The sequence below is a fragment of the Parasteatoda tepidariorum genome, chromosome 5 (genome assembly GCF_982258835.1).
Source record: "Parasteatoda tepidariorum strain Cologne lab strain chromosome 5, Ptep-v5.0, whole genome shotgun sequence".
Lineage (NCBI taxonomy): Eukaryota > Metazoa > Arthropoda > Arachnida > Araneae > Theridiidae > Parasteatoda > Parasteatoda tepidariorum.
In genome coordinates, this window is record NC_141759.1 from 100,550,668 (window position 1) to 100,578,416 (window position 27,749).

Sequence of the window (27,749 nt, forward strand, 5' to 3'; positions counted from 1 at the left end):
AGATTAATGAGCCTTAAGTTTGGCAGAAACAAACAGCCAGAAGCGGATATCATCATTGGTGACAATAATAAACAAACCATAAAATGAAAAATATGACTTAAAAAGTTACGTATAAAAATAATTGAATTTAAGTTCAAAAGAAGTTTAGTGGTCCAGTGTAATTTAGTAGAAACGTAAGTTATCTTTCGTGAATTATACAATTCTGCTTGTTAATTTATAGAAATAAATATTGACGTAATACGCATTTGTTACATAACAAAATCAGGCTGTTAGTTTTAAAAAAAGGACTATTTTAAAGTTTTATTTGTTAATGCAGGGGTTTTAAATGACCATTGCATGCAATTTCTATAATGAGAAAAATGCACCAGTAGAATTAGATTTCTTCCAATTCAATGTTAAGAAACTCTTATAGGAAAAGAAATATTAAAGCAATTTTTTTAACACAATTGCAATCTAGTTTAAAAATGCTATTAATTTTTAAGCTATTTAATATATCATTTTTATGTTAAGAAAACCAAATGCAGCAATTGGAAGGAAAAATAAATTTCTTGAGAAATGAAAACAACTGGTAGTTTACTGATATAGTAAATCCTTAATTCTAAAATTATTTTAAGAATTTTTTATTATCAAATTTCTAGTTATGTTAATTAACTATTAAGGGAATATTTCCGTATCATGATCTGTAGTTCTAACTAAAATCGCCAAAGTGCCAAATAGGTTTAAAACTTGCAAATTTTTAAAAAAAAGAAAGGAAAAAATCTTGTGGATGTTTTCCTGGAATTTGTTACGATTTGTTGTCCTTTCGAGTTGGTCCTTTTCCGTGATTTTATTTTTTCGCCGACCACTGCCCGGAAAATGCCTAGACTTGGCAATTATTCTGCTACCCAGATCACGCTACAGAAATCTCCTCATTTTAAAAACTGATTGCTTTTAAATTGTTTTCAGAAATTTGGCACAACCAATAAAAAATATATGTAAAGCCCTGAAATCCAAAAGAAAAAAACTCTTAAATGACTTACCTTAACTGACAAAAACTCGGTAGGTAAGGCACTTTCTTAATAATCAAAAGGGAGGATTTTGACAACACAGTGTTCTTATTGTAATATTATCTTTAAGTAAAATAATAAGTTTTAAATACATTGTTCTTTATTGAATGTACTGTTTTAAAAGTAATTTTTCATTCACAAGCTCTAAAACTATAAATTCTTAAGTGGTTGTAGTGTAAATCCATAGAACTCATATCTTACTAGGAGTTCCAGGATCTTAAGTTTTTTTAAGTGAAACTACTTTTAAATAAATACTTTTGAGAAAAGATCTTTTGTATCACCTATAATCACAACTCAACTAAGTGACAATATAGCTTTCTACAGTTTTCTGAAAGAGAAATATAAATAGAGAAAGAAAAATATGGAATTTTTTGAAGTCTTTTATTTATATTTACAGTGGATGTAAGTTTAACTTTTTAGGACTAAACATTCTTCTAAGAGACTCCTGACTTTTACAAAGTTTTTGGATGTTGCAGTAAATCTTTAACATGACTACTTAAAGATTGGAAAAGTTAAACTTTATTTAATAAAAAAAGATTATTTCCTTGAACCAAATTTGTTTAATAATAGAAATAAAATAAAAATTTAAATGCTTTTTCAAATGCTTTGTTTTATATTAGTTCTTACTTTATGAGTCTAAATTTAGTTGTATAAAGGAAGAAAAAAACACCTTGAGTATCTTTTGATCTACTTATCATTTTCTATGAGACTATCTTACTAGTTCTAGAGTATAAATCTGAAACCATAAATTTTCTAATGAATTAACCCATTAACACACATTTTTTAAAAATTAAAAGGGCAAAAAAAATACAGAATCAATCAGAATTTTTAATTTAATTTTGGATTTTGAAAAAATTAAATTTTTGGGTGAACAAACGCCATAGCTTACAATCTTATGTGAATGCTAAATATGAACTTGAATAAATAATTTTTGAAGAATTTTATAACCTTGAATAACTTTTTATCTAATGATCATTTTCTAATGATTTATTAAGTTTAGTATTTTATCTAATGATGATCGTGAATTTAAGAATGTATAACTGAAACTGTAAATTTTCTGCTTAATTAATGCATACATTTTTTGAAAGGAAAAAAAAACGGTAAAAAAATATGGAATTTAAAAATTCTGAAGTTTAAATATCGCTTAATTTTTATTTTATTTATTTATTTATTTGAGTGAACAAATGTTGACAATCCTTTGTAAAAGATAAACATCAATGAAACGATTTGTGTTCTTAACTTTCACATTATTATTTTCTATTCTTGATTACATTCAAGTGCGAAAATTACAGCTGCGTAAAATACAACCCCACTAAAATAATCTAAAGTGTGTTATAGTTTGAACTGTTTAGCGAACTCGAAATTAACTCAAGTGCACACATTAAGGGACTAATACAGATTAGTAAATAATTGTTTCTTTATTTTTTATTATTATTCAATAGAACTTAACCGACTAATTTCTTTTAAATTTTGGGTTTCGTGATTTAAAATTATGTTAATTTTAAGATAATGTAAAAAATTTTATACTTTCCAAATAAAAACTGTTTAAACTAAATAAAAAAGTTGAACTAATTGAATTACCATATTTTGTACTTAGCCCTCAAGCCAGTAAGATTGCAACATGGTACTATATAAAAACTTAATATCTAATTCTGAGATAAAATGTATTGATTTTTTTTTTTTTAAGTTCTCTACACCCAAATTAACGTAACATATGTCTGTAGTAAGTATGTTGTAGCTTCAATACTTTTACCAATTTTTTTGAGAAAAAAATGCAAAAAATCAATTAATTTTTTTATGTTATTAATAGATACCAGTAAATGAAACAAAGCATAATGCATAAGTTTTAAGTTGAAATTTAATTTTTTTTTTTTTTTTTTTTGAATGTATGAAAAACATTTAATTTACCATCAGTTTACTATCCCGAGTTATCTCTGGCAATTGAAATTAGTTAAATATAAGTCTTTGAATGATAGTTTTTAAAACAAGGGACAACACAAAAAATTATATATTTTAAACACCGAAGAAGTGATATGCCATTTTTGTTCATTCTTTTTTTCCATATGTAAATTCAACAACCATCATACAATAGCACAAAATACGTGTGAAGTCTTTCAATCCATAGCAAAACTTGGTAAACTTCCAATTACAGCAGATTATTATTACTTTTTTTTTTTGCTTCAGGCCAAGTAAAGTACTGACTAATTTTGCTACATCCGAGTTTTCTTGGAATAATAAATATTTGCACTATACTTGTACCCGAGTTAATTCTGGATGATCAGGGAAATAATAACAAAATTTGCTGACATGCCTATTATGGATGCTATAAGTAGACATAATAGGCATAATAGGCAGACATAATTTCATGTAATAAGCATATTACATGAAAACGCAAATGCTGCTCGCAGTAAATTTGTGATCATAGCAGAGACTTTAACATGACTCGTTTTTTAATAATAAAAACATTCATATTATTCAAAACATAATAAAAACATTATATATATCAGGGGTCTGTTTAGAAGAAATTTGGGTTCCTTAATGGACCCTTCACAAAATATCTTTTCATAAAAACGGACCCATCACAAAATATTTTAACTTAAAAACGGACCCTTCACAAAATGATTTTTCTTTTAATCGGACCCTTCACAAATTTGTTTATCTTCATTATTATTTTGTTAATCGAATAAACCCTTTCCAGGGCAGAAAACAAGAAAGATGGATGTAAACGAATTAAGTTTTGTCTTGTGCAGACGATTCTTCCATTATTCGTCCGAAATGAATATTATGCGTTCAGCAGTATAGGCCAAATACCAAATATTTGTATGTTGCATCGCTAATTTAGAAGCAGCAATTGTTGTTTATTTTTTAAAATTTAATTTTTTAAATTATAATTTTACAGTGTTGAGCATAATCTTGTATATCTTTACAATTTAAAACAATTAAAATTTTGCAATAATTACAATTAAAATTTTGCAATAACGGACCCTATTTGCACAAATTCATAAAAGCGGACCCTGGTTGAAAGAATGTGAGTAATTTTTTCACAATTTCACGAAAAACGGACCTTTCATAAAATGTCTGGACAGACCCCTGTATATATAATAACAAAAGCATTCAAAATTTCCATATACTATCCTGCAGTCGATTTTAAAAATTCAGATAGAACAGAAAATTTGGTGTCAATTACTAGTTTTATAACTTCAAAAAACTGAGAACGAAATATGTGCCGGTATATATAATAATCATTGTATCTGTAATATATATAATAATCTCTGTATATATAATATATAAGTATATATAATATATAATAATCAGTTTTATAAACATTATAGAGATTAAACACTTTTTTTAAGAAAATCAGCGATTTTTGAACAAATTTTGTCAGAATTAAATAATAACGAAAGAAACGAAACTAATGTGAGAGTTATATTATAAATTGCTCACAGAAATTCCTTCATTTTATCTAAGTCTGTCTATAAGGCCTAAGAGAACAACATATAATACTAACGAAAATGACTTATTTGTATATGGAATTTTATAGTTTTGTAATGATTTTTTTTTTAAAACTTTATTTGTTTTTAGGTCATTTGAAAAGCCTGGCAATGTATTGTGTTATTCGTCATACTAGAAACATCAAGCTTCCTTCTTTCGTGTCTTCTACCATTTTAAATAGAACGAGCTGTTATCAGCCATTTGTGAACAGAACTCTATTGAACCAATTTTCTTCTTTAGCAAAAATCACATCAAAAAAATCAACTAAATTTCAAAATGTCTTCTTCAGAAGTAAATACCATGAGGCTCTTGAGCAAAAAAATAAAAACACTTTCTATTATCTATCAGCATTTACTATATTAGTGGGAGGATTTACTTATTCTTCTGTTCTTCTATACAGACTGTATTGTCAAGTAATATTGATTAGTTTCTAAAAAGTTGTCTTTTTTTTTATTTATTATGCTTGTTAAAATGGTATATTTTGGGGGTAAAAATTAGGAATATTCTCTCATTGGTCCAAAGGATCAGTAACTATTTTAAAAAATTTGCAGAAAAGGCTAATAAAAGAGAAACTTATTTTTTATCTTCCACTAACCTTTCTAACAGAATCCAAATAAGTAACTACTGGCCCAAATGCAATCTGGTTTCATAGGCCAAATTACATTTCAGTTGTCCCACACTGGACTGACCATAAGATACTTCCCAGTAGATCACCGAAGTCAAGCAGCCGTGGCTACGGTCAATGAACATGTGGGCAACAATTTTAATCAGCCTGCGAAGAGACTGAGGGTGCGTAATATTGATCCCGTTAATCTGCTCTAGTGTTAAGTGCTCAATTTTATACACTGGTGGTCGAGTTAGCAAAGTGGGGGGCATACCCTCTTTGGAGAATCAAAATTGTGATGGCATGTTTTTGGATCATCATCATGGATTTTTCCCAGACCATCACCAATATCCCATTGTTCATGTTTGAAATACAATCAAGTTCTAAGTTTTTATAGCTGGATGCTTACAGTTTTGTGTCTTTATATTTAAACCATGACAAATGAAAGATAGCCTCATAATGTTTATCAATAAGATAGATCCATGATGTGTGTTGTCTGAACTACTGTGGTATTCTTAATTTTTCCCTATGGGAGCAAGCATAGTACAACTAAATTCAGAATTGCCTCTACTTACTAATTATAATGTTATATGCAGACGACATTTTTTTGGGGTTTTCTACCTTTGTTGTAAATGAATATAAGTCTCTACTGCATTCACTCTCACTGTTTAGTTTTTACAATTCTCTGGCCTTGTAGAAGTTTTTTTTTAATCCGTGCTATGAGCACATGTAAGTATCTGGTTCATAATGTTTGTTTAAATTTAGTGTATTGCTTGTGTTATCAACAGTTCAAGTTTTTTATGTTTTAAACAAAACATAATGTTTTACCATTCTTTGAACATTAATCTGTTTGTCAGAAATAACCATGTCTAGAATATCCCATGTGTTAGAATGTCCCGTGCGTCTAGCTTCAACTATCATTCCATGTTCAAAATCTGTTGATTCTGGTCTTGTGGTCATAATTATATCAGAAACATTCTCAGATGAATAACCTCAACACAAATAAAAGTCCTGCCGGTGCAATACACATTTCATTTTATTTTATAATCGTCATTGAACAGTCAACCCAATTTCAGGTTTACAACTACTAATGTTCAACTCCGTAGCCTAGTAATTTTGAACCCAATCCAGAAGACAAGGGTACTCCTGGATCAACTAGTGGGAGAAATTTGCCTTCTTGGAGGACTCTTTGATGAAACTAACCCACATTTGCATTACATGGAGAGAGAAACCTCCCAGGGTTAGCCTGATGAAAGGGGACTCTAACCCATGATCCATCTATCACTGACAATGTTTTACGTTAGCACTGTGAACGGTGCAAGCCAGGTGCGTAATTCGAATTTTGGTCATCACTGGGATTTGAACCCAGCTCATCTCATTGAAAGGCTCTATCCCCCGAGTACCTCATTGGAAAGCACTATTTCCTGAGCCATCACGGCTCGCACTTACCCATTTATACATTTTGTACATGATACTACTGCCATCTGTATATCGACAACACAGATATACGAATCATAGCTTGTGCTATTGTAGTAAAATTTAACATAAGATTTGAATGTTGCTTTCAATTCCATAACAATATAGCTCTATTCAAATTTAATTATTTTTATAATTTTATTATTTTTATTATTATTTATTAATTCAATTTTCTCTATTAATATTTATTTACGTTTGCATATTTGTAGATGATTATGAGTATATTTTTTCAAGTAATTATGTCCTTAACTAAAGTGCAATTATAATTATTATTTCCTTTTTTTAGACAACTGGTAAAGGTGGACAAGCAGTTGTTGAAGATGTTGGAGACAGAATAGCTGAAATGAAAGTAGCCAAGCACCGCAACATTGTTGTTAAGTTCAATGCAGATGTTAATTCTGCAATGAGATGGAATTTTAAACCACAACAACCTTTCATAACGGTAATAAATTATAATTTTTATTATGTAAATGCAGTTTATCTCACGGTTTCTGCCATTGTAGCATTTTTGGAAAACGTGAAAAGACTCTGCAAAAATGAAACACCTTTGTGCTAGAGCAAAAGCATTTTATCAAATTATATTTCAAAAAATAAACAAACTATAACATAAATAATGCAATGTGAATGTTTTCAAAAACGTTTGTAATCATAGTGATATGAAACATGACTGTTTTTATTCATTTGACTTTTGAATTAGATTTTTTTTATCAAGTTATATTACCATATATCATCACACGTGTTAGGATAAGTTGGTGAAAAAGCTAACAAATTATGTTAAGTACTACTTATGAGTTACTCTTGAAAGATACAATCTTCCTAATACAAAAAATTTCAATCAGGCGCATAATAGGTTTTTTTTTTTTTACTGTTCTTGTGGAATGTTAATTCCCACTGCTGAGTGATTTATGCAAATTAGTTAGTATTAATAAAATGTTTTAATGAATATACTATTATTTGTAATGAGATGTATTTATATAACAGTACTATTCTTTTACCATGAGCACTGCAAGGAAATTCATTGAATCAAAAATAACTAAATAAAACATTGAATTAGGAAACAACGAAATAGGTAAGAAAAGCCAACAATATCAGATAACAAAAAGGCAAACTCGTAAACAATAAATTTAATGTTCATTAAAAACAGTCTGTAATATTTTTCAGGGGCAGAAATTAAGATAATTTCATCTCTGAGCCAAAAGGACAACCAACTTGTCCATTTGTATTAGATTTTTTAAAAAAATGTTCATAAAGTTAATTTAAATGGAAAATTATGATACGGAAATTGTATAATGTTCACAATTATGATGAAATATGCTATTTTGTGACAAAATCACAATCCGAAACACTGAACTACACACCATGAACTGAAAGCAGCATAGCATCCCTTTACATTGTTTGTTGTTTAGTTTATTTTATGGTTTTTCCAAATTAAATTTTAGTGGTTTTAGCAACATAAATTGTCAACACCTTTATTTCTTGATGCAGGAAAAGAAATGTATAAATTATACAATATTCAATGTCCCATTTTTTTTTAATTATATTGTTATAATGAGGTTTGTACAGTGAAACTTCCAGGAAAGACCACCTCTGTGTAGCAACCTCTCTATTTCTTAGCACTTTTGGGAGGCACAGATTTTATCCATAGATTTTGCATTGAAAAAAACCTTTAGGAGAGACCATCAAAACCTCACCCAGCAACCAGGCAAACCTCCGCACCAAATGCGGAAAAGGTCAAATAAGGATACAAGAAAAAATATCAAGACAAAAAATATTAAAACAAATAAGGAGATTTAAATGAATTAAAAATATTTGTGAGTGATTCTTATTTAGAGAGCTTTTATTTAAGATCTTTGAAAGAAATTGACAACCTCTTGTTTCAGTCAGTGTGCAATAAAGAAATTATCAATGATTTATTTTTAGAACTAAAAGTTAAATTTGAAAAGAAAAATAAAGAATTTTTAGATAAAAACTAATCATTTTTAACAAACAAACCTTTTATTTTTTAAAAGCTAACTAATGTTTATGATATAAAAAATAAATGCTAACTGAAACAAAAAACATAATTGTTTTTTATTTTAAATAGTTCTATCAATTGGTAAATTTATTTTTACGCGTAATTACATCAATAAAAAAATTTTTTTATTGATGCTAAATTTTATTCATCGATCCAGTTTTCATGACGCCAACACAAGTGGCATTTACGCAACACTGAGTAAAATTAAAATCCTTTGCGAAAAATCATGTACCTTTGATAACATTTTGAAGTCAATGAAGGTAACCCTTAAGAATGACATATCTCCATTAAGGACCATTTTACTGTGAAACAGAGAGTGGTCACTCTCGAGAAGTTTCATTGAATTACTATGCACAATTTATTGATAACAAGTTTAATTCTAATGCAGGTTGCACCAGGTGAGACAGCTTTGGCTTTTTACTCAGCTTTGAATCCTACAGACAAGCCTATCACTGGAGTGGCAACATATAACGTCCTTCCTTTTGAGGCTGGCAAATATTTTAACAAAATACAGGTAAACATGCTTCACGAACAGGATATTCTTGAACTGCATTTTAACTGATGACTTAAATATGAAATGGCTGCATTTAAACTTCTTTATTATAGACTGGCTATTCTTGACAATATACTTTTATTTATCAAAGTTATCCTTCTTTTAGGTTATCTAATAATTATTGTCATAAACTACATTTGAAAAAGCTCAGTAATAGTTATCAAGTTGATCACCAAATCATTAAAAACAATTTCTGTTAATAATTATTAGAACGTCTGAAAAAAAATTACATAAATAAAAGTACCAGTTCAAATGTGCGTGAACAGCCAATGGGAAGGCACTCAACGGGGCATATAGTTTGTCTATGTAAAGAACTCCCCTAGCCAAGTGATGACTATGGTTACGAGGTTTAGCTATATTAAGTACTATTTGGGCCATTATTTAAGACAGGCTTTGGCTCGGGTTCCTGAGAGAAAATGAATCAAGGGAGAAAGAAGCTTCTCTCTCTGTTCATTTCCATAGCTGCAGACGACCTTAGACTTCGTGGCTAGGGGTTTTCTTTCTATAGACAAACTACACAGTGACTTTTATGGTCATAAGTTTCTGTGCAGTCATCAGTTGCATATATATTTTCTTTAAATATTTTGATAGTGTTAAAATAATCTGTATGTTAGTGTTTCATAAACATATAAATAATGTTACTTATCTTTGTGTATATTAAGAAATGCAATAATGAGGATAATTTTCTTGACATTTCATGCAATTTATATATTTATTTTTTATACATATATTGATTCTCAAAATTTTACATATTTTGCTTACAAATAAAACAAAAAAATCTGAGGCAAATTTTATAACATAAATTTTCTGTTTCATGTTTAGATATTTGGTTTTTGATATTTACAACAGGATGCCACCTTTTTGTGGAAATAATATTTATAAATAATCTATAATTATAATAATTTATTGATATTAGGAAATATTTCCAAGTTAAAATTTTCTTAAATGCTTTAAAATAACCTTCAACATAATTAATGATATTAAAATTGACAATCAGAAATATCAGAAAGTTTACCTTGCAAACAAATTAACTTTATTAAATAAATAATCTTGCTCGCTAACTGTTGATTCAGCTCTTCCTAAACTCAACACACCATTTCTTCTAGTCCTTACTGTGAAATTGTTACCGTTTTTTCTCCAATTTATTATAAAATTGCTAATACCCTCTCCCATTTAGGTTTTTAACTCCTTTTTAGGACTGTTAACGCAATTTAACTTAAGTTTCTTAAAAAATCCAATCAATTTATGAAATCACTGGGGCATTTACCACATACCTTGCCAGTTCAACCTTGGTTACATAACAGACACGCTTTAAAATTTAGACTTAAAGAATGCAATATATAAGTCCATTATCAAAATTATGATAAATAATCAACCACTGCATATTATTGCAATCTTGGGCATAAATTCTATTTTAAGAATATCAAAATTATTTCCACCCTAGTCACATCAGCTTATCTTGATGCCTTGGAATCTTGTTTCATTCATATGAATGCTGATTCCCTTATTAATGACATTAGTTCCTCATCACCTTTCCATAGCGTGTGGAAATACATTTTAGACTGATTTGCCCCTCTTAGCTACTGTGGCTTTTCTTGTGTGTGTGTTTTTTTTGTTTTTTTTACTCTTGGCTATTGCAGTTTTTCTCCCCCTAATTTTCCAATTTTTATCTGCAACTTTGCATTTTACATTTCGAAGTAATTTTTTCTTTTCATTCACGTCTAGAAAGTCTTGAGAATAATCATCTATTTTTTAAGCAAATGAAGTTTTTTAATCAATATTAAACTTTATTGTAAAACTAGTAATTTTTTTCTTCTCCACTAGGAGGCTCCACTCTCCAAACCCCATGATTGATTCTTTTTCATCATAGTTTATAAGCTCTATATTATCCACAAAAACACAGAATATTTTGGTTTCAAATTATACAATTACTTTATATTAAAATGTTGTGTTTACATGTTAATCATAACAAAATAGACAATTATCTAGGTCTGAAAAATAACCATCTGAACATTAAAAAAATTATAAATAACCTTAAGGACACAAAATGTTTGACTCGATAAAAAATAAATAAGTAATTTTACTCATAGACGAAACTTATTTCAAAATTGGAAAATAGTTCTTAACACTCTTTATAATTTTTTTTTTTTTTTAAATTTCACTAATTTGTTAAGATTTATATTTAGCAACACGTAATCTCTCCGTTTTTGCTACTTTTGATTGACATCTATTCGAGTGCGAGTTTATAAAGTAAAGATCTTATGAGGGAAAAATAAATTTTCTACAACAATGGAAAAATAGTTGATATTTAAAATGAAAAAGCTAAAAGAACCATGAAAAATTGGAATCGTGAATAGAAAAAAAACTCTATGTTAAGTTCATAAACAAATTAAGGTCCTTTCAGCATTCCAAATTTCAATTCTGAAGTTCAGTCAATAAATGATCAAATGTTAATTTTTTTTATTTCATCATAATCCCTGCATATTTTTTCACAAACCTTGTAATTTCAAGAAAGATATGACTTTAAGTTGAATACCCAAAACAGCAGCGTTGGTGGTGGCCCTATAGGTTTTTTTATTATAGAAATTAAAAATAAAACATCATTTATAAATTTAAAAAAAAGATGTATTGAAATAAGATGCTATTAAAAAAAAAACAAGAATTATAAATAAACTGCAGTAACTGGCATCCTTTTGTGCATTAATTAAAGATTGGTATTATTATTTTTACAGTGCTTTTGTTTTGAAGAGCAACAATTAAATCCCCATGAAGAGGTAAAAATTTTATCTTATATTTTATCTGTATATTATTACTATATTTTTAAATATAGTGTAAATTTATTATAATATTGTCTGGTTTAAAAATAATAAAAAAACATTGTATTTTTAACTGTATTAGTATTTCATAAATAAATGTAATAAAAGCATTGTAGGTCTTAATGCTAATATTTGTTCTAAATGAAAATTAGTAAGGTTCGCACCAATGTGGCGACATCTCGACAATTGTCTCTAAAATGATGTGCATGGCAGACAAAATTGTAGCCTTGAAATATGTTTAAAAATTACAGTGAAATATATGTATTTCTTTTTATATTTGAAGTAGCAATGCTAATGTTGCATTGAATTACTCAATTTAAACTTTCTTCATTTAAATCAAAATCTATATTTTCAGGTGGATATGCCTGTATTTTTTTACTTGGATCCTGATTACGCCGAAGATCCACGCTTAGAACACGTTAATGACATCATATTATCATACACATTTTTTGAAGCAAAGCAGGGAATGCAATTACCAAGACCATCATTTATGTAAACTGTTGTTTATTTATCACAAAGTTTAGAATAAATTATTTGATTTTGTTTTAACTATTTAAAGAGTATTTCTTGCTCTTCAACAAGCGATACATTTGAACAGCTCGGGACCTCTCGTTTTCAAGTTCCTTTCTTCTGTCTGGAGTCATATCTTTCATTTTAGTCGTCACCAGAGAACTCTGTGCTTCATTAGTCCTGTCATTTTGAGGCTTTTGTATTTCTTGATTCTTTTTTGCCACCAGGAAGAAAATTTAAATGATTATATAAACAACTTTTTAATCTAGGTATCATCAATCAAAAATACAATAACACAGAAATAGATATACAGTTAGCTTTTACGGAACTCAAATTGGAGCGATTTTAATAAATAAATACTACTTAATTGTATATAGGTATAGAATAATGATGAAATTATGCATGAATTTACTATCAATTAAAAAGAGCAACATTCTAATAAAAGCACTAAAGTAAAAAATTCCCTGTACATATTATATTATGCACAATATATTAAAGAGGAAAAATGCAATCACTCTGCTCTTTTATGAGCTAACTTATACTAATTATAATTGCTAAAAAAAACTTAGACAAAAAAGGAACAGCTGAACATACTTTAAACAAATAACACCAAAGTTATTTAAAGAGTTTAATATAACTGAAATATTATCCCATAGATTGCACTTTCAGTGGTTACTATTTTTTAAAAGATGAAAATAGGAAATAAAATTCCTGGTACATATTATACACAATCATTGTGCTCTTATATGAGCAGTATTTGGCTAACTATACTAGTTATAATTGTTAAAAAACTTAGAGAAAAAAGAAACAGCTGAACATACTTAAAACAAATAATGCTATAGTTTAATATAGCTAAAATATCATCCTTAAATATTCCATAGATTGCACTTTGAGTAGTTACCATCTTTTAAATAAGAAACAAAATTCCCTGTTATTTTAGGTGATTTTTAAATTCTCTGTATTTACCAGATTTTTCCTATTCTTGCCGTGAAGTGGCAATCCTGAGCGTTGAAATTTTATTCTTCATTATGAAATTAAAATGATAAAACTACCCACAGCATCATTGCGAAATTGATGTGTCGAAATTTAAATTTCACTTGCCATAACATAGCACACAAAAGTATTGGAGATTGGAAAACCTCGTGAAAAAAGTTTGAATGATAGATGAAAAAATTATCCCCCAACAGTCAGGTTGATGGAATTATCACAAATCCAACGTGTCAAGAGTGATAACTCAAATTCGAATATCATGTTAAGAATTTAAATATCCACGCGAAAAGGGCTTAAAAAATGATACATAACTGCCAAAGAAAAACTATCCTTAAGCATCATGACCAAGGGTGCCACTCTAAAAAAATTTCAAGACTGAACTCATTTTTGGACCAAATAATACTGTCTAGCGTTGCTTACGAAACTTTTAGAAATTTATAGCACACTGACACCAAAATTTACCTTTCCTTGTTATTAGCCTACATATTAAATCAATCATTTGATTATTTTTTCTAATTTTTTATTTTATGTTTTTTTATCAAACAAAACATAAATAATAGCCAACCTTGTATATTTTTTAACAACTATTACTGAACAATCGGAAACCATTCGTATCCCTGTTTTTCACTTCACCATTACTAATTTTTCGCTCTAGCACTATAATTTCTTTCTTTCTTAAAAAATAATCTTGATTTAACTTTGACCAGCATGACGATGGGTTAGGGTGGAGGAAGCAAACTAGAGCAGACTTAGATTCGTTAATAGTACAAAATTTAATTATACAAGTAGATAAAGTTCAGTCAATCCCAATTGTCAAGACTTTAAAGAATGAGATTTAGTGAAGCTGACAAAAAGAAGATAAATTAAAGTCCTGACATCAATACCATATCATACGTTTTCATTAAGATACAATATTTCTTTATTTCGTCAAAAAAAAAATTAAAAATTTCTAATGAAAAAAAATGAAACATTTATTTAATTGATAGAATTTATTAGTCTATTGATTTTTCTCAAGACTGATTTCAGTCCCTGGGACTGAAGAGTGGCACCCATGATCATGACATTAAAATGGAATCGTAGGGAATCAAACATGCCAGAAAGTGATAATTCAAAACTTACATTCGCATATTGTAATAACTTTAAAAAAAAGCTATGATCAAACAATGTGAAGTTACGATGGAATCGTCAGAAATCGAACGCATCAAAATTGATAACTCAAAATTGAAACTTAAATGTATCTTTGATATTAAAATCACGGGAATATTGTGATATCGGATTCTGGTGTAGTTTCAAATATTAAAAATGTCAAAAATCTGACACTCTTAAGAGTCAAATTGGCTGAAGAATAACATTTATGAAAACGTCTCTTTAGCAAAATTCTCAAATTTTAGATTATGGAACTTTGGTCGGTTTATAAGTTTTGATTCATGGAAGTCCGCGAATCAATAGTCTTAAAATACGCAGAATTATGTGCATTTTGTAGAAAATCACATGCCTTGCTCCTAGTTTTTAGACCTGGGAGTATGATAGGAAAAACCAGGAATCTTGTGCTACACCCGGGAATACAATCACCCCTGAGTAGTAGGAAACTAATTAGGAAGCCATTGTTGAAATTTAAACCTGGGTCATCTCCCTGGCTCTTAATAATAAGTGAATACTTTTATACTTACTTTTTTTGGCAATGCAAAGGCACTTCTGGATTTAGCAGATAGAGTGGGCGGTGCCATCACAACATCCCCAAATGGTATATGATCTACATGTAAGCAAAGATGAGAAACTCATTAAAACATGAAAATAATTTAAGACTGGTAGCTACACACATTTTAACATCTTAATTTTCATATCACAGAATCAATTATCATACTTTAAATTTAAACTAAAGTAATTTAATTTAATAGAATAGAAATATGAATGTGTTTAAGATATAATACAGTTTTAACATATAAAAACAACTTTTAACAACAGTAGTTTTTTTTTGTGATATGAAAGCTATTTCATATAATACAACAATAAAATAAAAATATTACAATTGTGATTAGTAATATGTACTTGATTACTATATATTTTTCTTTTTTTGGAGTACTATAAAAGCTATTTTATGTAATATAACAATAGAATTTTAATAGGATAGAAAAGAAATATTTTAATTAGTAAAAATAAATTACCATAGATATTTTTAATTTTTTGGTATAAAAGTCATTTTATGCAATACAATAATAAAATAAAAATATTGCAATTTTAATTAGTTAAAATAACCTAAATAAGCTATATAGTTTTTCATTTTTTTAGAGCAATATAATAGCTATTTCATGTAATACAACAATTAAATTTGGATACAATATAATAAAAATATTACTACTAAAAATAACTTAATCACTATATATTTTTATAATTTTTGGAGTAATATGCAAACTATTCAATATGATACAACAATAGAATTTTACTACAACTATAGAATACTAGATAATATTACAATTGTAATTTAGTTAGTTAAAATAACTTAATTACTTTATACTTTTATCTTTCTTATAGTAATATAAAAATTATTTCATGTAAAGCTAGCTAAGTACTGAGCCAAAGAAAAAAAAATTGAAAAATTTTTGGAGCAGTATAAATAAACCACAAACTAAAAAAAAAAAAAAAAAAGCATGTATATGCTCAACTAAAGTAATAAAGGTAAATTTTATTTCAAAAAAATAATAAAATATATTATTTTTAATTTAGGAAATACTTTGTTTAGAATAGTAAGTTTCAACAGTTTCCAGTATAATTTTATTAATGGAACAATTTGTAATAATTTGAGATCAATATACAGAAAATTTTTTTAATATTGTTGCATTAAAAAAAATAACCAGTATCAATTAGTTTCTATTCCTTCATACCAATAGGTAATTAAATTTTATAACCGAATTAAAGACTTGTTTAATCAAATAATTTGAAAGTAGAGTTTCAATAATATCGAAACGAAAACACAGTTAATATGTTACTTACTATTTTTTTATACGTGTACTTAAAAGATTAATCAATTCACCAATAAAAATTCCATGATTACTGAATTGTTGATAAGAATTATTAAATTTAAAAAAATTAGTTGAAAGAGATTAATTAATAATTACAAAACACATCTCTCCATGTTCCTGCATCCGCTGAAAATAATAAATAAGCATATGACTCTTGAATTCTTCGCTAAAAAAATTTCATAATGTAAAGTTGTTAATCTCTTGTGAAACTGTTAATTTCTTGTGAAATAGTTAATCAAATTAAATTTTCATAATATGACAGATTTCCCAAAAAGAACAATGAATTCCGCAAGTATGACTTTAAGTCTAAATCATGTATATATGTAATTAGTAGATGATCCCTAAGTTTGAGCAATCAAACTTAGCAATTTTTAATACCATTATTAATTTTTTTTAAAAAAAGATTTTGGATCCAAAATCCAAAACTTTAAATTCGCCAAATTGATTATTTTGTATTTCTAGAAAATTGGATGTTGTAAGCACACAAATATCAATAAAAAAATGTGGTAAAAACGATAAAAATTGGGGCAAAATGTTTTTATTCGAAATTTCAGAAGAACTATGAATGCTGATATACAACAATAGAATTTTAACACATGAAATTATTCAAATTAATGACAAAAAAAACTAAAAGAAAGAAATAATAAAAATTATATCTACAATCTTATTGCAAATACAGTGGCTAATAAATTTTAGAGTATGAAAAATTTCCTGATCACAATAGGGTGATTCCAATAAATTTTATTTCAAAGGATTCATTACTTAAAAGCCCTCTTCTAAGCGAATGATTTTGCCTGAAAAATGCTAAAATTAACGTTCTTAAAGCAATACTTCAAGTTCTAAGGTAAATTAGGTCTGAACTTTTGAGTAAAATTCAACCACTTGACAAAATTAAGATCGATTCTATAAGTAAATGAATTCTTGCCACCTTAGCAATATATTACTCAATATGCATAAACAGTGTTTAAGAAAGAACATGGTCATATTTTATTTTATATCTGTTATTGAACAGCTGTCCCAATGACATGTTCATATTAAGATTAGCAAGGTTTTTCACCACTTATCCTCCCATCTAAAACCGCTCTGTTTAAAACCCTCTTAAACTGCACTTTCTGCCCATAGACCAATTAAGCAATGCAAAAATATTATGATTAATTTATTTAAAAAAGGTGTTATTAAATAATGTCTTAAAAATTGAATAAAAAATAGTTTTATTCTTCCAGTCTTAAACTGTTCGAACGACATTGTAGGGAAATTTTATGTGAATAATGAACAACTAAGAAAATGACAAAAATTATAACAGATTATTAAAACTAAATTGGTATCTGGTTTTTACTAGATATATCATAAAAGAACACTTTTGCTTTATGAGTCAAAACTATTTAAATTAAAAGCTTTGTAGATATAATTTGAATAGATAATGATAACGAATTTTTAAAACTTTTTTTAATGTTAGCTTAATAAATTGTAGAACTTTAATTGTAAAATATTTAAAATTAAATATCAATTAAAAAATATAGATCAGAGACGCCAACTCTGGGCAGAGGATAAATATTTTCGAGTGGTAGTCTTTTAATGTATGATTCTAGGGTTTAGAAAATTCGATTTATAGAGCTTTTACTCGATTTATAGGCTTACGTAATGCGCCATTTTATCTCAGCTAAGCCGCGTTGAGCCTTTTAAAAAGTTGGCGAAATTAACCAAAAATCAGCGAATTTTAGTTTGTAGTTTTCTACCGTTTTTTAAAATATTTCGTTGACTCCCGAGCAGTTGACACCTCTGTTAGATATTAATTTTCTATATGCTAAAAGTGTGTAGTCTTTAACAGTTAAAGAGAGTTTAAAGTCTTTACAGTTTAGCAGAGTCCTGTGGAAACTTTTGAAGGAAAAAAATTAAAATTAAAAATATGTATTTTGTGAAAATTGAGAAAACATAAAAAAATATTTTGTATAACAATATACATTGCAGTTTTGCAATTAAAGATACAGTTCAATATTAATTTAAAACAAAATTTACCCTTCTTAAATTCAAACTCTTTATCATCCACTTTCAGTTTCTTTTTCTCTTTAAGTTTCTCTCTGTATTTCTTGCGTTTTCTAAAATAATAAAATTAATGCTGTACAAACTGTGAAGGAATATATAAATTTTTTTATTTTCATAGCATATTTGTACTCCAAAGAAGTTACATTTTCTTTATATAATTAATTAATTTTGTTATGAAACCCACATTTATTTTAAGCAGACATTGCAGCAAATAATGCCAGGCAATGACCCATACATCTTTGCCAGCTTATTATTAATTATGCAAGGGAATTAATATAAAAGTATGTTTTTCTTATTGAAGAAAAAAAAATAACATGTGAACCTACTTGTTAGACCAAGATATTACTTTCAACTAATATTAATAAATCAACTGAATAATACTAAGAAATAAAAATATTTCATGCTATGCATGTTTGAGATTATATACAATGACTAGGTAATTCGTGAAACATTTAATGACTTCATTTGTTGCCTGTCAATTTTCAGAATTGTATACAAAACTTTTCCAGTTACATATGCAAAGATATCACATGTACTTAAAAATGTAAGAAGTAGTAGAAACTTAATTCATTTCCAATTTTATTATTTAATTACTAAATGGCAACTACCATCATGACTTACGTTGGAAGTTACCTATATTTAAAGCAAAAATATTTTGGGCTTAAGACTGACTGATGCATGTTAAATCTGTCGAGTCGCAATGTCCTCTATGTTCCCATAACAAATCAATACCTCTGGCGGTACTGATCCAGAAGTTTCCTTGTCTTCTGGATTGGTTTAAAATTACAAGGCTACGGAGTTGAATATTAGTAGTCGCGTAAATCCAAAATTGGGTCGGCTGTTCAACGATGGATATAAATATTTTTGGCCAGATAGTGTAGATTTCATCACTTTTTTTTATAATTTTCTGCGCATGTGGGACCCTTGCATCTGTAAAAATTAAAAATATGATTATCGTTGCACACTTACTGTGTCTTTTTTGTTTCATTGTTTTCGTCATCCAGTGATTTATACTTAGCATTTCCATCCTTATCAACACTGACTAGTTTAATATTATATTTCTCTTCAACTTTTGCTTCTGCTATTGCTTTGTCAGCCATTCGCTGCAGTCGATTGATAAACTGATGTTCATTTTCATTTTTGCTCTGTTTCAGAATTTTTGCAGCTCCAACACCACCTTTATCTTCAACAATCTCATTTTTCACTGAAAAATAAATGCATACTTTAAATTTGTTAAGGAAGCCATTATGGATGAAAATTGCAGAAATCTTCTAAGACTGGAATTTTTAATAAAAAGGGGAACAAGCTGTATATTTTAAAAGTAAATAAAAAAACTAAATTCATAGTTGAAATACAATAAAATCTCGCTACAACAATATTTTGGGGACCAAATAAATACAGTCAATTCGCTATAACTCGAAGTACGATAACTCGAATATTACTATAACTCGGTTTTTTATGAGGTCCCGACCCTTTTATCTTCAATTTCATGTTAATTATTCTTGATTACTCGAATTTTACTCCCTTTAACTCAATTTTTTTGGGATCTTTTTAAGCAAGAAAAAAACCTAGGAGCTGTTATCTCGCCCCTTCCTTTGCAACACACAAACAGTCTTTCGCACTCTTCATGGAGAAGCTAAAGCTGTCCCTCTTGAAGTATGTGAACAGTGGTTAAATGAAACGTTACCAAATTTACTTACATACTGGATACAGTACTGGATTACAAATTTACTGGATACAGTTAAAATGATGTTTTCAATATTGATGAAATGGGATTATTTTTTAAATGTCTTCCAAATAAGACTATGTTATGGATGAAAACTGCTCAGGGGGTAAAATGAGCAAGGAACGTTTGACTGTCCTAGTTAGAGGAAATGCGTCTGGGACAGAGAAATTGCCCTTACTTGTTATCGGAAAATACCGAAATCCCTGATGCTTCAAGAATGTAAAAACGTATCCTTTGGATTACAAGTCTAACAAAAAGTTTTGGATGACATCAGTTTTATTTGAAGGCTATGTAAGAAAATTGGATCGGAAATTCTTCGCTAAAAAAAGAAAAGTGATACTCTTTATGGATAAATGCACAGCGCATAGTGATCTACCTAAGTTGAAAGCAGTAAACTTGCAGTTTCTCCCGCCAAACACAACAGCAAAGTTGCAACCCATGGATCAGGGTATCATAAAGTGTTTCAAACAGTCTTATGTAAATGGCTTGTCAGAAAAATGATCTTAAATATTGTAAGCATTTAGAAGATTTGTAATTAATAAGCATTAATTAAATAATCCGACAATATTTTGAAAGTCAAAAACCGAAACTAACGGTAAGTCGAACTTCCGATATGTCGAAGTTTTTTGACAGTCCTATCAGATTCGAGTTATCGCGAATTCACTGTATATTGTTGTAGAGGGATATATGGTTATATAGAGGGCCTACATACTTAAAGGACACAAGATATTTTTTTAAATTTTAATGTTACATATGTATTAACTATAACTATATTTATATATTATACAATAAATTAATTTGTAGAATGTTATTTATGGTTAAATATTAGAAACAATATAAATAAATTCAGAAAATAAGATCGTGAACATACCTGAAAACAGTTTTCATTGAAAATAATCTGATATTTTTATTTGTTTAATTTTTTTACTGTCAAGTCAGCCAACAAAGTATGCATTGAATCCAAAGCATGAAAATGTTTTTTGTTTGTGAATGGTGCTCCACCCACCCTCTTCAGAAAAAAATCCTCCTTCAGGTGTTTATGTGATGCCTGTGGTCATTTGTGACTCATGCATGATCAGCTTTTAACATGAAGGAAATGAAAACAGATAGGAATATTACATCTGTGACTTCTCAAGAGACAAGGGAGGCAATTCTAAGAATGGAAGCTTTTTTTGGAGGTGGTCAGCAGTGAGTCTTCTTTTGTAATAAATGATGGAAAAACGGCAAAAGATGATAAAATTAGATTTTTCACATTATTTGAAAACTAATAATAAATGGAGAAAATAAGGTTGAAATTTAGAAAAAAATCATATTACAGGGGTTTATTGCTTCAGAGAATATCGTAATATTGAGAGGAAAATAACATTAATTCATATGCAAGTTTATCAGGACCATGAAACATTATCGTAATGAAGAGAGTTATTGTTGTATTACAGTGTTTCCCAAACTTATAACTTGTGTACCCTTTCTAAATTTTCCGTAACGCTGCGTACCACTAATAAAAAAATTAATGTATTTTTTACTATAAAAAAAAATGCGCAAAAGTTAAAAATCACAACTGGCTGTTGACACCACTAATTATTAACTGTTAACTCTGCAAAAAGTAGCCAATATAAAAATAAGTAACCATAAATTTTCATGGCTAGCTTTCTTTTGAAATAAAATTCTTTGAAAATTTCGTTTGTTACAAGATATTTCGCATAAGTACGCGTACCACTCTTTGGGAAACACTGTTGTATTAGATACCGTAGTAGCGAGTTCACTGTATTACAATTTTAACACATGAGAGTCACAAAAAAATGTGTGCAATTTAATTCATGGTCTATTCATCACACAATAATTCACAATTTATTAATTTAATCTGTGGGCAATACTAGAATACTCAAATACTAGAGTAATTTAGATACCTAGAGTTAATATGAGAAATTCTAGATCAAGACGAAACATTCCTCTCAAATACTTAGATTTTTTAGAGATATAAGTGAAATATTACCAACAATAAAATCATTCTTATATGTCTTCTTCTTCTTCTTTCTTTTTTTAACTTTTCCTAGTTTTGCTGCATTTTTGAGACTAATGAATTCTTCCATACCGTGAGGAGCTTTCTGTTCATCTCCATTAACTGGTGGTTCATTAAACTGCAAATGCCTATAAATACAATACAGTTTAATTTTAACTGATATTGAAACAAAAAGAATTAGACACTTAGATAATACCAGTGCGATAACACGATAATGATTTCCTTTTTAAAAAAATTTTTTTTTAAATTTTACTCAGGGTTCAGGCTTTTAACGTCCTAGGTCAGGGATGGCGAACCAATGGCACCCGACACAATATTTCGGGCACGCCACCGATCACATTTGTTATTACACAAATGGTATTACACTATGAAGCATATGTAACAATTAAATTAAAATTCACAAAAAACACACAAAATAATAAACAATTATTAATAAAAAATTATCAATTAATGCTAAAAAAAGCAATTAATAACCATAAAAAACAAGCTAACAATAAATAAATAGCAAAAAAATTAACAGTCCTGCTTAAACTAACATCTTACAATAGGGGTGCACAACCTTTTTGAGTGAAGGGCCACTTGCACAGCAGGTTGGCTAACGAAGGGCCGCACATGTATTTAGACATGTTAATGACAAATGTAATAATGTTTATTTAAACATTAGCGTTCCATTTTTTTTATCAATAAACTTAGTAATACCAATAACTTAGTAGTGTTCCATTATTAGAATTCATTCAAAAATAAAAAAAACTTATACTTTTTTTTTTTTTTTTTGCAAAAAAAAATGTTGTTTTTATCATATGAACAATAGATTTATCAAAATAAATAAACATTGAAGAAAAGAAATATTTTTTTTTATCATATCATGCAATATGAAAACTCATTTTAGAATTAAATTCTAATAAATTAAAAATAAACTGCAAAGCCCACAGAATGAAAGTAGGAAAAAGTTTAGTTGTAATTAAGTAATATAAATTAAAATTAAATATTTTAATTGAAGAAAATTTATAGGTTTTAAACAAAAGCCTAAAATAAAAACAAAACTTTGATAGTTCAAAATAAAATTCAATGCTTATTTTGTAATGTACTTTATTATTTTATTTTATTAATTATTGGATTTTTTATATCGTAAACATTTTCCTTTTTTTTTATCGAAAAAGATCACTTAAGCAACAAAAAATTGAAATCTAAACTACAAACAGTGAGCAGTTTAAAAATTCACGTTTTCTGCCATTTTATGAATTTCTCAAGTTGCAATAACATTGCATTTAAATTAGGGAGGGATGTAACGAGTATTTGGCCCTTCTGTGAAAGATTCAGTTGGTTGAATGATCAGTCAAATATTTGGCAGAATATTTTTTAGAAATGTATTTTTCTAAGTTTTTTTTATTTTTGAATTTTTATAGATATTACTTTTTTAAAAAAAAATTATAATCAGACAAGTCAATTTTGTCACTTTTTCGATACTTTGAGAATTGAGAAGGATTCATTTTTTGCAGTTTTTTATTATTACCCAGCATTTTAACAGAACGTCTCATACTATTAATTTATTATCACTCTTTCCCTGTTCTGTAATATAAATAACCAGTAACATAGAATAGTGTGATTTTCAGTATTAAATTTTGTTTCAGGAACTAAGAAAAATTTGTTTTTTCTGTTTTTCTTTTTTTAGGCATTTTTATTATGACTCAGCATTTTTTTTAAAAATAAAGTTACAAATAAAATTTATTTTATAGCAATATTTTTTCTTCTAAAATTATGGCAATGAGAAAAATTTAAATTGAGATTTTCGGCATAAGATTTTCACTTAAAAAATTAAGAACATTTTTTCTATCTTTTTATTTTCTTTAAATAAAAAAAAAGCTTTTTTTAGACGTTTTCATTATAACTCAGTAATTTTTAATAGCATTTCTGTTGACTTAATTCTCTTTTCTTGGCTTTTTCTGGTAATTGAAAAACTGAGATGCTCAGCTTTAAAAAAAATTTTCAAAAATTAAGATTGATTTTTATGTTCTCTGTTTCGCTTTGCGACATTTTCAAAAACGTTCTTGATTGGCCTTATTTTTTAGAGTTAATTTATGAATATGGAAATATTATTCTGAGCATTGAAATTTTAGTTTCAGTGTTGCTATACTGCTAAAAGATTTTGCTATTTGGCCCCAAGTGTACGGCGTTCAATAGATTTTTTCTTCTTTTATTTTGCCGAATATTTGGTTTTTGATCAAATCACAATTCATTACCACATTCGACCAAATCATATTCGTTGCGGAAATAAAAACGAAGGAAAAATAACTAGGATTTACATAAAACTGTACCGTAATACCGTATCAAAAAGTGATTATTTAATTGCGTGATTAACAATCACGTGTCGTAATAACATCATAGTTAAATAACGGGATCGTCAAAATCATGAGGAAAAGTGTAGAAATAATTAGGAAAAAATATATTTATGCTGAACTCAGCACGAATAAAGCGCGTCAAATGCATGATTTAGAATTTGCATGTCGTAACAGAATAATTGAAATTTTTTATAATACGTGGGAACGCATAGCAATAACTGCCGAGAAAAATTTTTGAAAAAAAGAAAGAATTGCAAAAAAAAGATAAAAAGTCACTTAGATTTAAGATGAAATCGTCACAAATAAAGTGCACAAAAAGTGATTATTTAAATTTGCGATCTGAAACTCGCGTCGTAATAATAATTCGGAATTTTCAAAATCACGTAGAATAGCGGAAATAACTGTTTAAAAAATATCATTTATATTTACGATAAATTCCGCTTCAAGAAAGCGCGTTAAACATACATTTACTAAAGAATCTGTTAAAATTGATTGTGTCAAAACGTGATGACTTAAAGGTGCGATTAAAATTTTTTTATTGTGTTTAGAAGCTCTCGCGGGCCGCACTTCAGCAGTCGAAGGGCCGCATTTGGCCCGCGGGCCGCAGGTTGTGCACCCCTATCTTACAACCTAATATAAGTTATTTGTCATCTAATCTGCAACAACAAAAGTCACACTGATGTTACTTCAAGTTGAATTACGCGTATAACTGAGACATTGCAAAATGTTTTTTTTTTTTTTTCTCAATGTAAATTAAGAGTTTTGAGTTGATAGTATTTAGTATTATTATTTTCCCAATAATCACGAAGTCAAAATTATTTGACGGCACATCTATGACGTCATCAAACAATTTTTTAGAAAAAATGGCACGTTGGTGTATAAAGGTTTGCCACCCCTGTCCTAGGTAGTCTTTGAACAAAACACAGGGAATTTATTAGGTATTATCTAAAACCCTGTGTCAGAATTTTTTCGAATTATCTGCGACAAAACTCTCTATCACTAATATCTTTCTGCAAGATACTTTTAATGATAACAAACATATATGTTACTAATTTAAAATAACTAAGACGCTGCATTTACGAGGAAAAAAAACTATAATATTTTTAATTAAACATGCAATAATTTTTTATTCTAATACTATGGTTGATATTTTTGCATTTTGTTGGGGTGAAAACGCACAAATTATTTCCTTCTTCACATTTTGTAAATAATCCTCACAATAAAAATAAAAAATATTATTATTCAAAAAAAAATTTAAGATCATGAAATCTGTAGTTGTAATTGTCAAAACACGATCGACGACGAAATCACATGAATCAGACTCTTCAAAAAGGGAAATCAATAACAACAACCAAAAAATCGATAGAATCATTGCCTTTAAAAGTAAATACTGAAATGTACAATTCCAATCTTCCATATTGTTTGAAGTACATCGGGATATTTAAAAACCACCTGAAAATCAATATCAATAATTGCCCAAAATATAATCAAAACATTATATCAATTTACGATACTATCGACATAAATTGAGCGCGTCAAAAAGTGATTATCTAAATTGGTGAATCAAATTATACATGTAAATTTCTGTAGGAAAAAAACTCACATTTTTTACTTTTCAAAAAAAAAAAAAAAAATTTTACTTTTTAAAAGAAAAATTTTTCTTCAAGAGCTCGAAAACATTCTGACATAGCATCTTTTTTTTTACTGAAACAAAGGTAAAAAAAAATAATCTAAAGCGTTTTAATTTTACAACTTATTCCCAAACTTCAACACATTTAAACATCAGTACAGGTGGAATATTAGTAAATATTTAAAAAAAATAACATTTAAGGGTTAACTATAAGAATTTAAATGTTTATAATTCTTATATAATCATGAAATAATAAGTTTCTTACCAAATAACATAAAGAGATACTTTTAAGTAAGATGCACGCAATCGAAAAGTCGCCAAAAAAATTTAGACCTTCACCAACTTTTTCTATTGCATTATTTACTTTTCAAACACATAAAAGTTAAATAAATTTTTTAAAAAATGGTTGAGTCTACTTACGTAAGACTAACTAATAACTGCTAATCATTAATCTGCCGCAATAGTTAGTTTTTAATGTGTATATTGAATAAAAATAATTAACCCCGCAGCGTAAAACAATCAGAAAATGCTTTTTAATTATTTAAAAAGCTTGTAATATTCCAAAATCAAAAATTTACTATATAAGTCAACAATAATAATTCGTAAAGTAGAACAAACTTTTTCTTAGTCCGTGGTTGTGGTCCTCTGTATTCAGGATCAACAAATTTAAGCTTTTTGTGCCTTCTACTTTTAGGGATTCTCCTACCCATTATTTAGAATAAATATAAATGCTTGGTAGATTATAATTTTTCGCAACTAATTTTAAAAATGACACACGAAATACCAGTAATCATTCAGAAAACACAAGCACAATATTTTCCACGCGCACAGGAATGTTATTGTTTTTAGTTCAGATTTCTTAGGAGAAATTTCATCAGCATATCAAATGTGTTTCATCCTTACTTTCTACGTATGGTTAATGATGCAAAACTAAGCACAGATGGCGCTAACGGAAAGGATTTGAAAAGTCGTTGTAAGACTTTCGGGTTATGTTTAGACGTAAATTAACAACAACAACAAAAAAATTAACGCTAAAACCTAACTCACAAGAAATGTAAAAGCGTGAAAATAATACATAATGAACGAAGGCGTAAAATTAATGCATGGAAAAGTAAAGTTGTTGTTCTTCATTTACGTAGCACTAAAGCTGCACAATGGGCTATTGGCGATGGTCTGGGAAACATCCCTGAGGATGATCCGAAGACATGCCATCACAATTTTGATCCCCTGCAGAGGGGATGGCACCCCAGCTTCGGTAGCTCGACGACCTGCACGCGCAGTCGAGCACTTTACGGTAGAACAGTTTAACGAGGACCGATACCGCACACCCTCGATCTCTACGCAGGCTGATCCGAGTGATCACTCACCCGCACACTGACCGCAGCCAGTGATGCTTGACTTCGGTGATCTGTTGGGAAACGTGACTTAACGATCAGTCCACTGCGGGACAAAGTTTAAGATATAAAAGTG

The 27,749-nt window shown here is 28.3% G+C and overlaps 2 protein-coding genes across 3 annotated transcripts; one reads left to right on the forward strand and one right to left on the reverse strand.

Moving 5' to 3' along the window:
- The first annotated feature begins 34 nt into the window (after positions 1–34).
- Positions 35–12,542, forward strand: Cox11 (Cytochrome c oxidase copper chaperone COX11). Its single transcript, XM_043049090.3, has 6 exons — positions 35–173; positions 4,629–4,951; positions 6,905–7,060; positions 9,021–9,146; positions 11,918–11,959; positions 12,357–12,542. The coding sequence occupies exons 2-6, from the start codon at positions 4,649–4,651 to the stop codon at positions 12,495–12,497; spliced, it is 768 nt and encodes a 255-aa protein (XP_042905024.1). The 5' UTR covers positions 35–173; positions 4,629–4,648; the 3' UTR covers positions 12,498–12,542.
- On the reverse strand, positions 12,489–27,236 carry LOC107440581 (uncharacterized). Of its 2 annotated transcripts, none has more exons than XM_087164631.1 (6): positions 26,898–27,236; positions 22,284–22,438; positions 19,534–19,768; positions 18,538–18,617; positions 15,172–15,254; positions 12,489–12,723 (listed from the first exon to the last, which is right to left on the reverse strand). In XM_087164631.1, the coding sequence occupies exons 1-6, from the start codon at positions 26,987–26,989 to the stop codon at positions 12,547–12,549; spliced, it is 822 nt and encodes a 273-aa protein (XP_087020757.1). In that variant the 5' UTR covers positions 26,990–27,236; the 3' UTR covers positions 12,489–12,546. The 2 variants fall into 2 exon arrangements, with proteins under 2 accessions (XP_087020757.1, XP_087020758.1); XM_087164632.1 differs by having other exon boundaries at positions 26,700–27,114.
- Between the last annotated feature and the right edge of the window lie 513 nt (positions 27,237–27,749).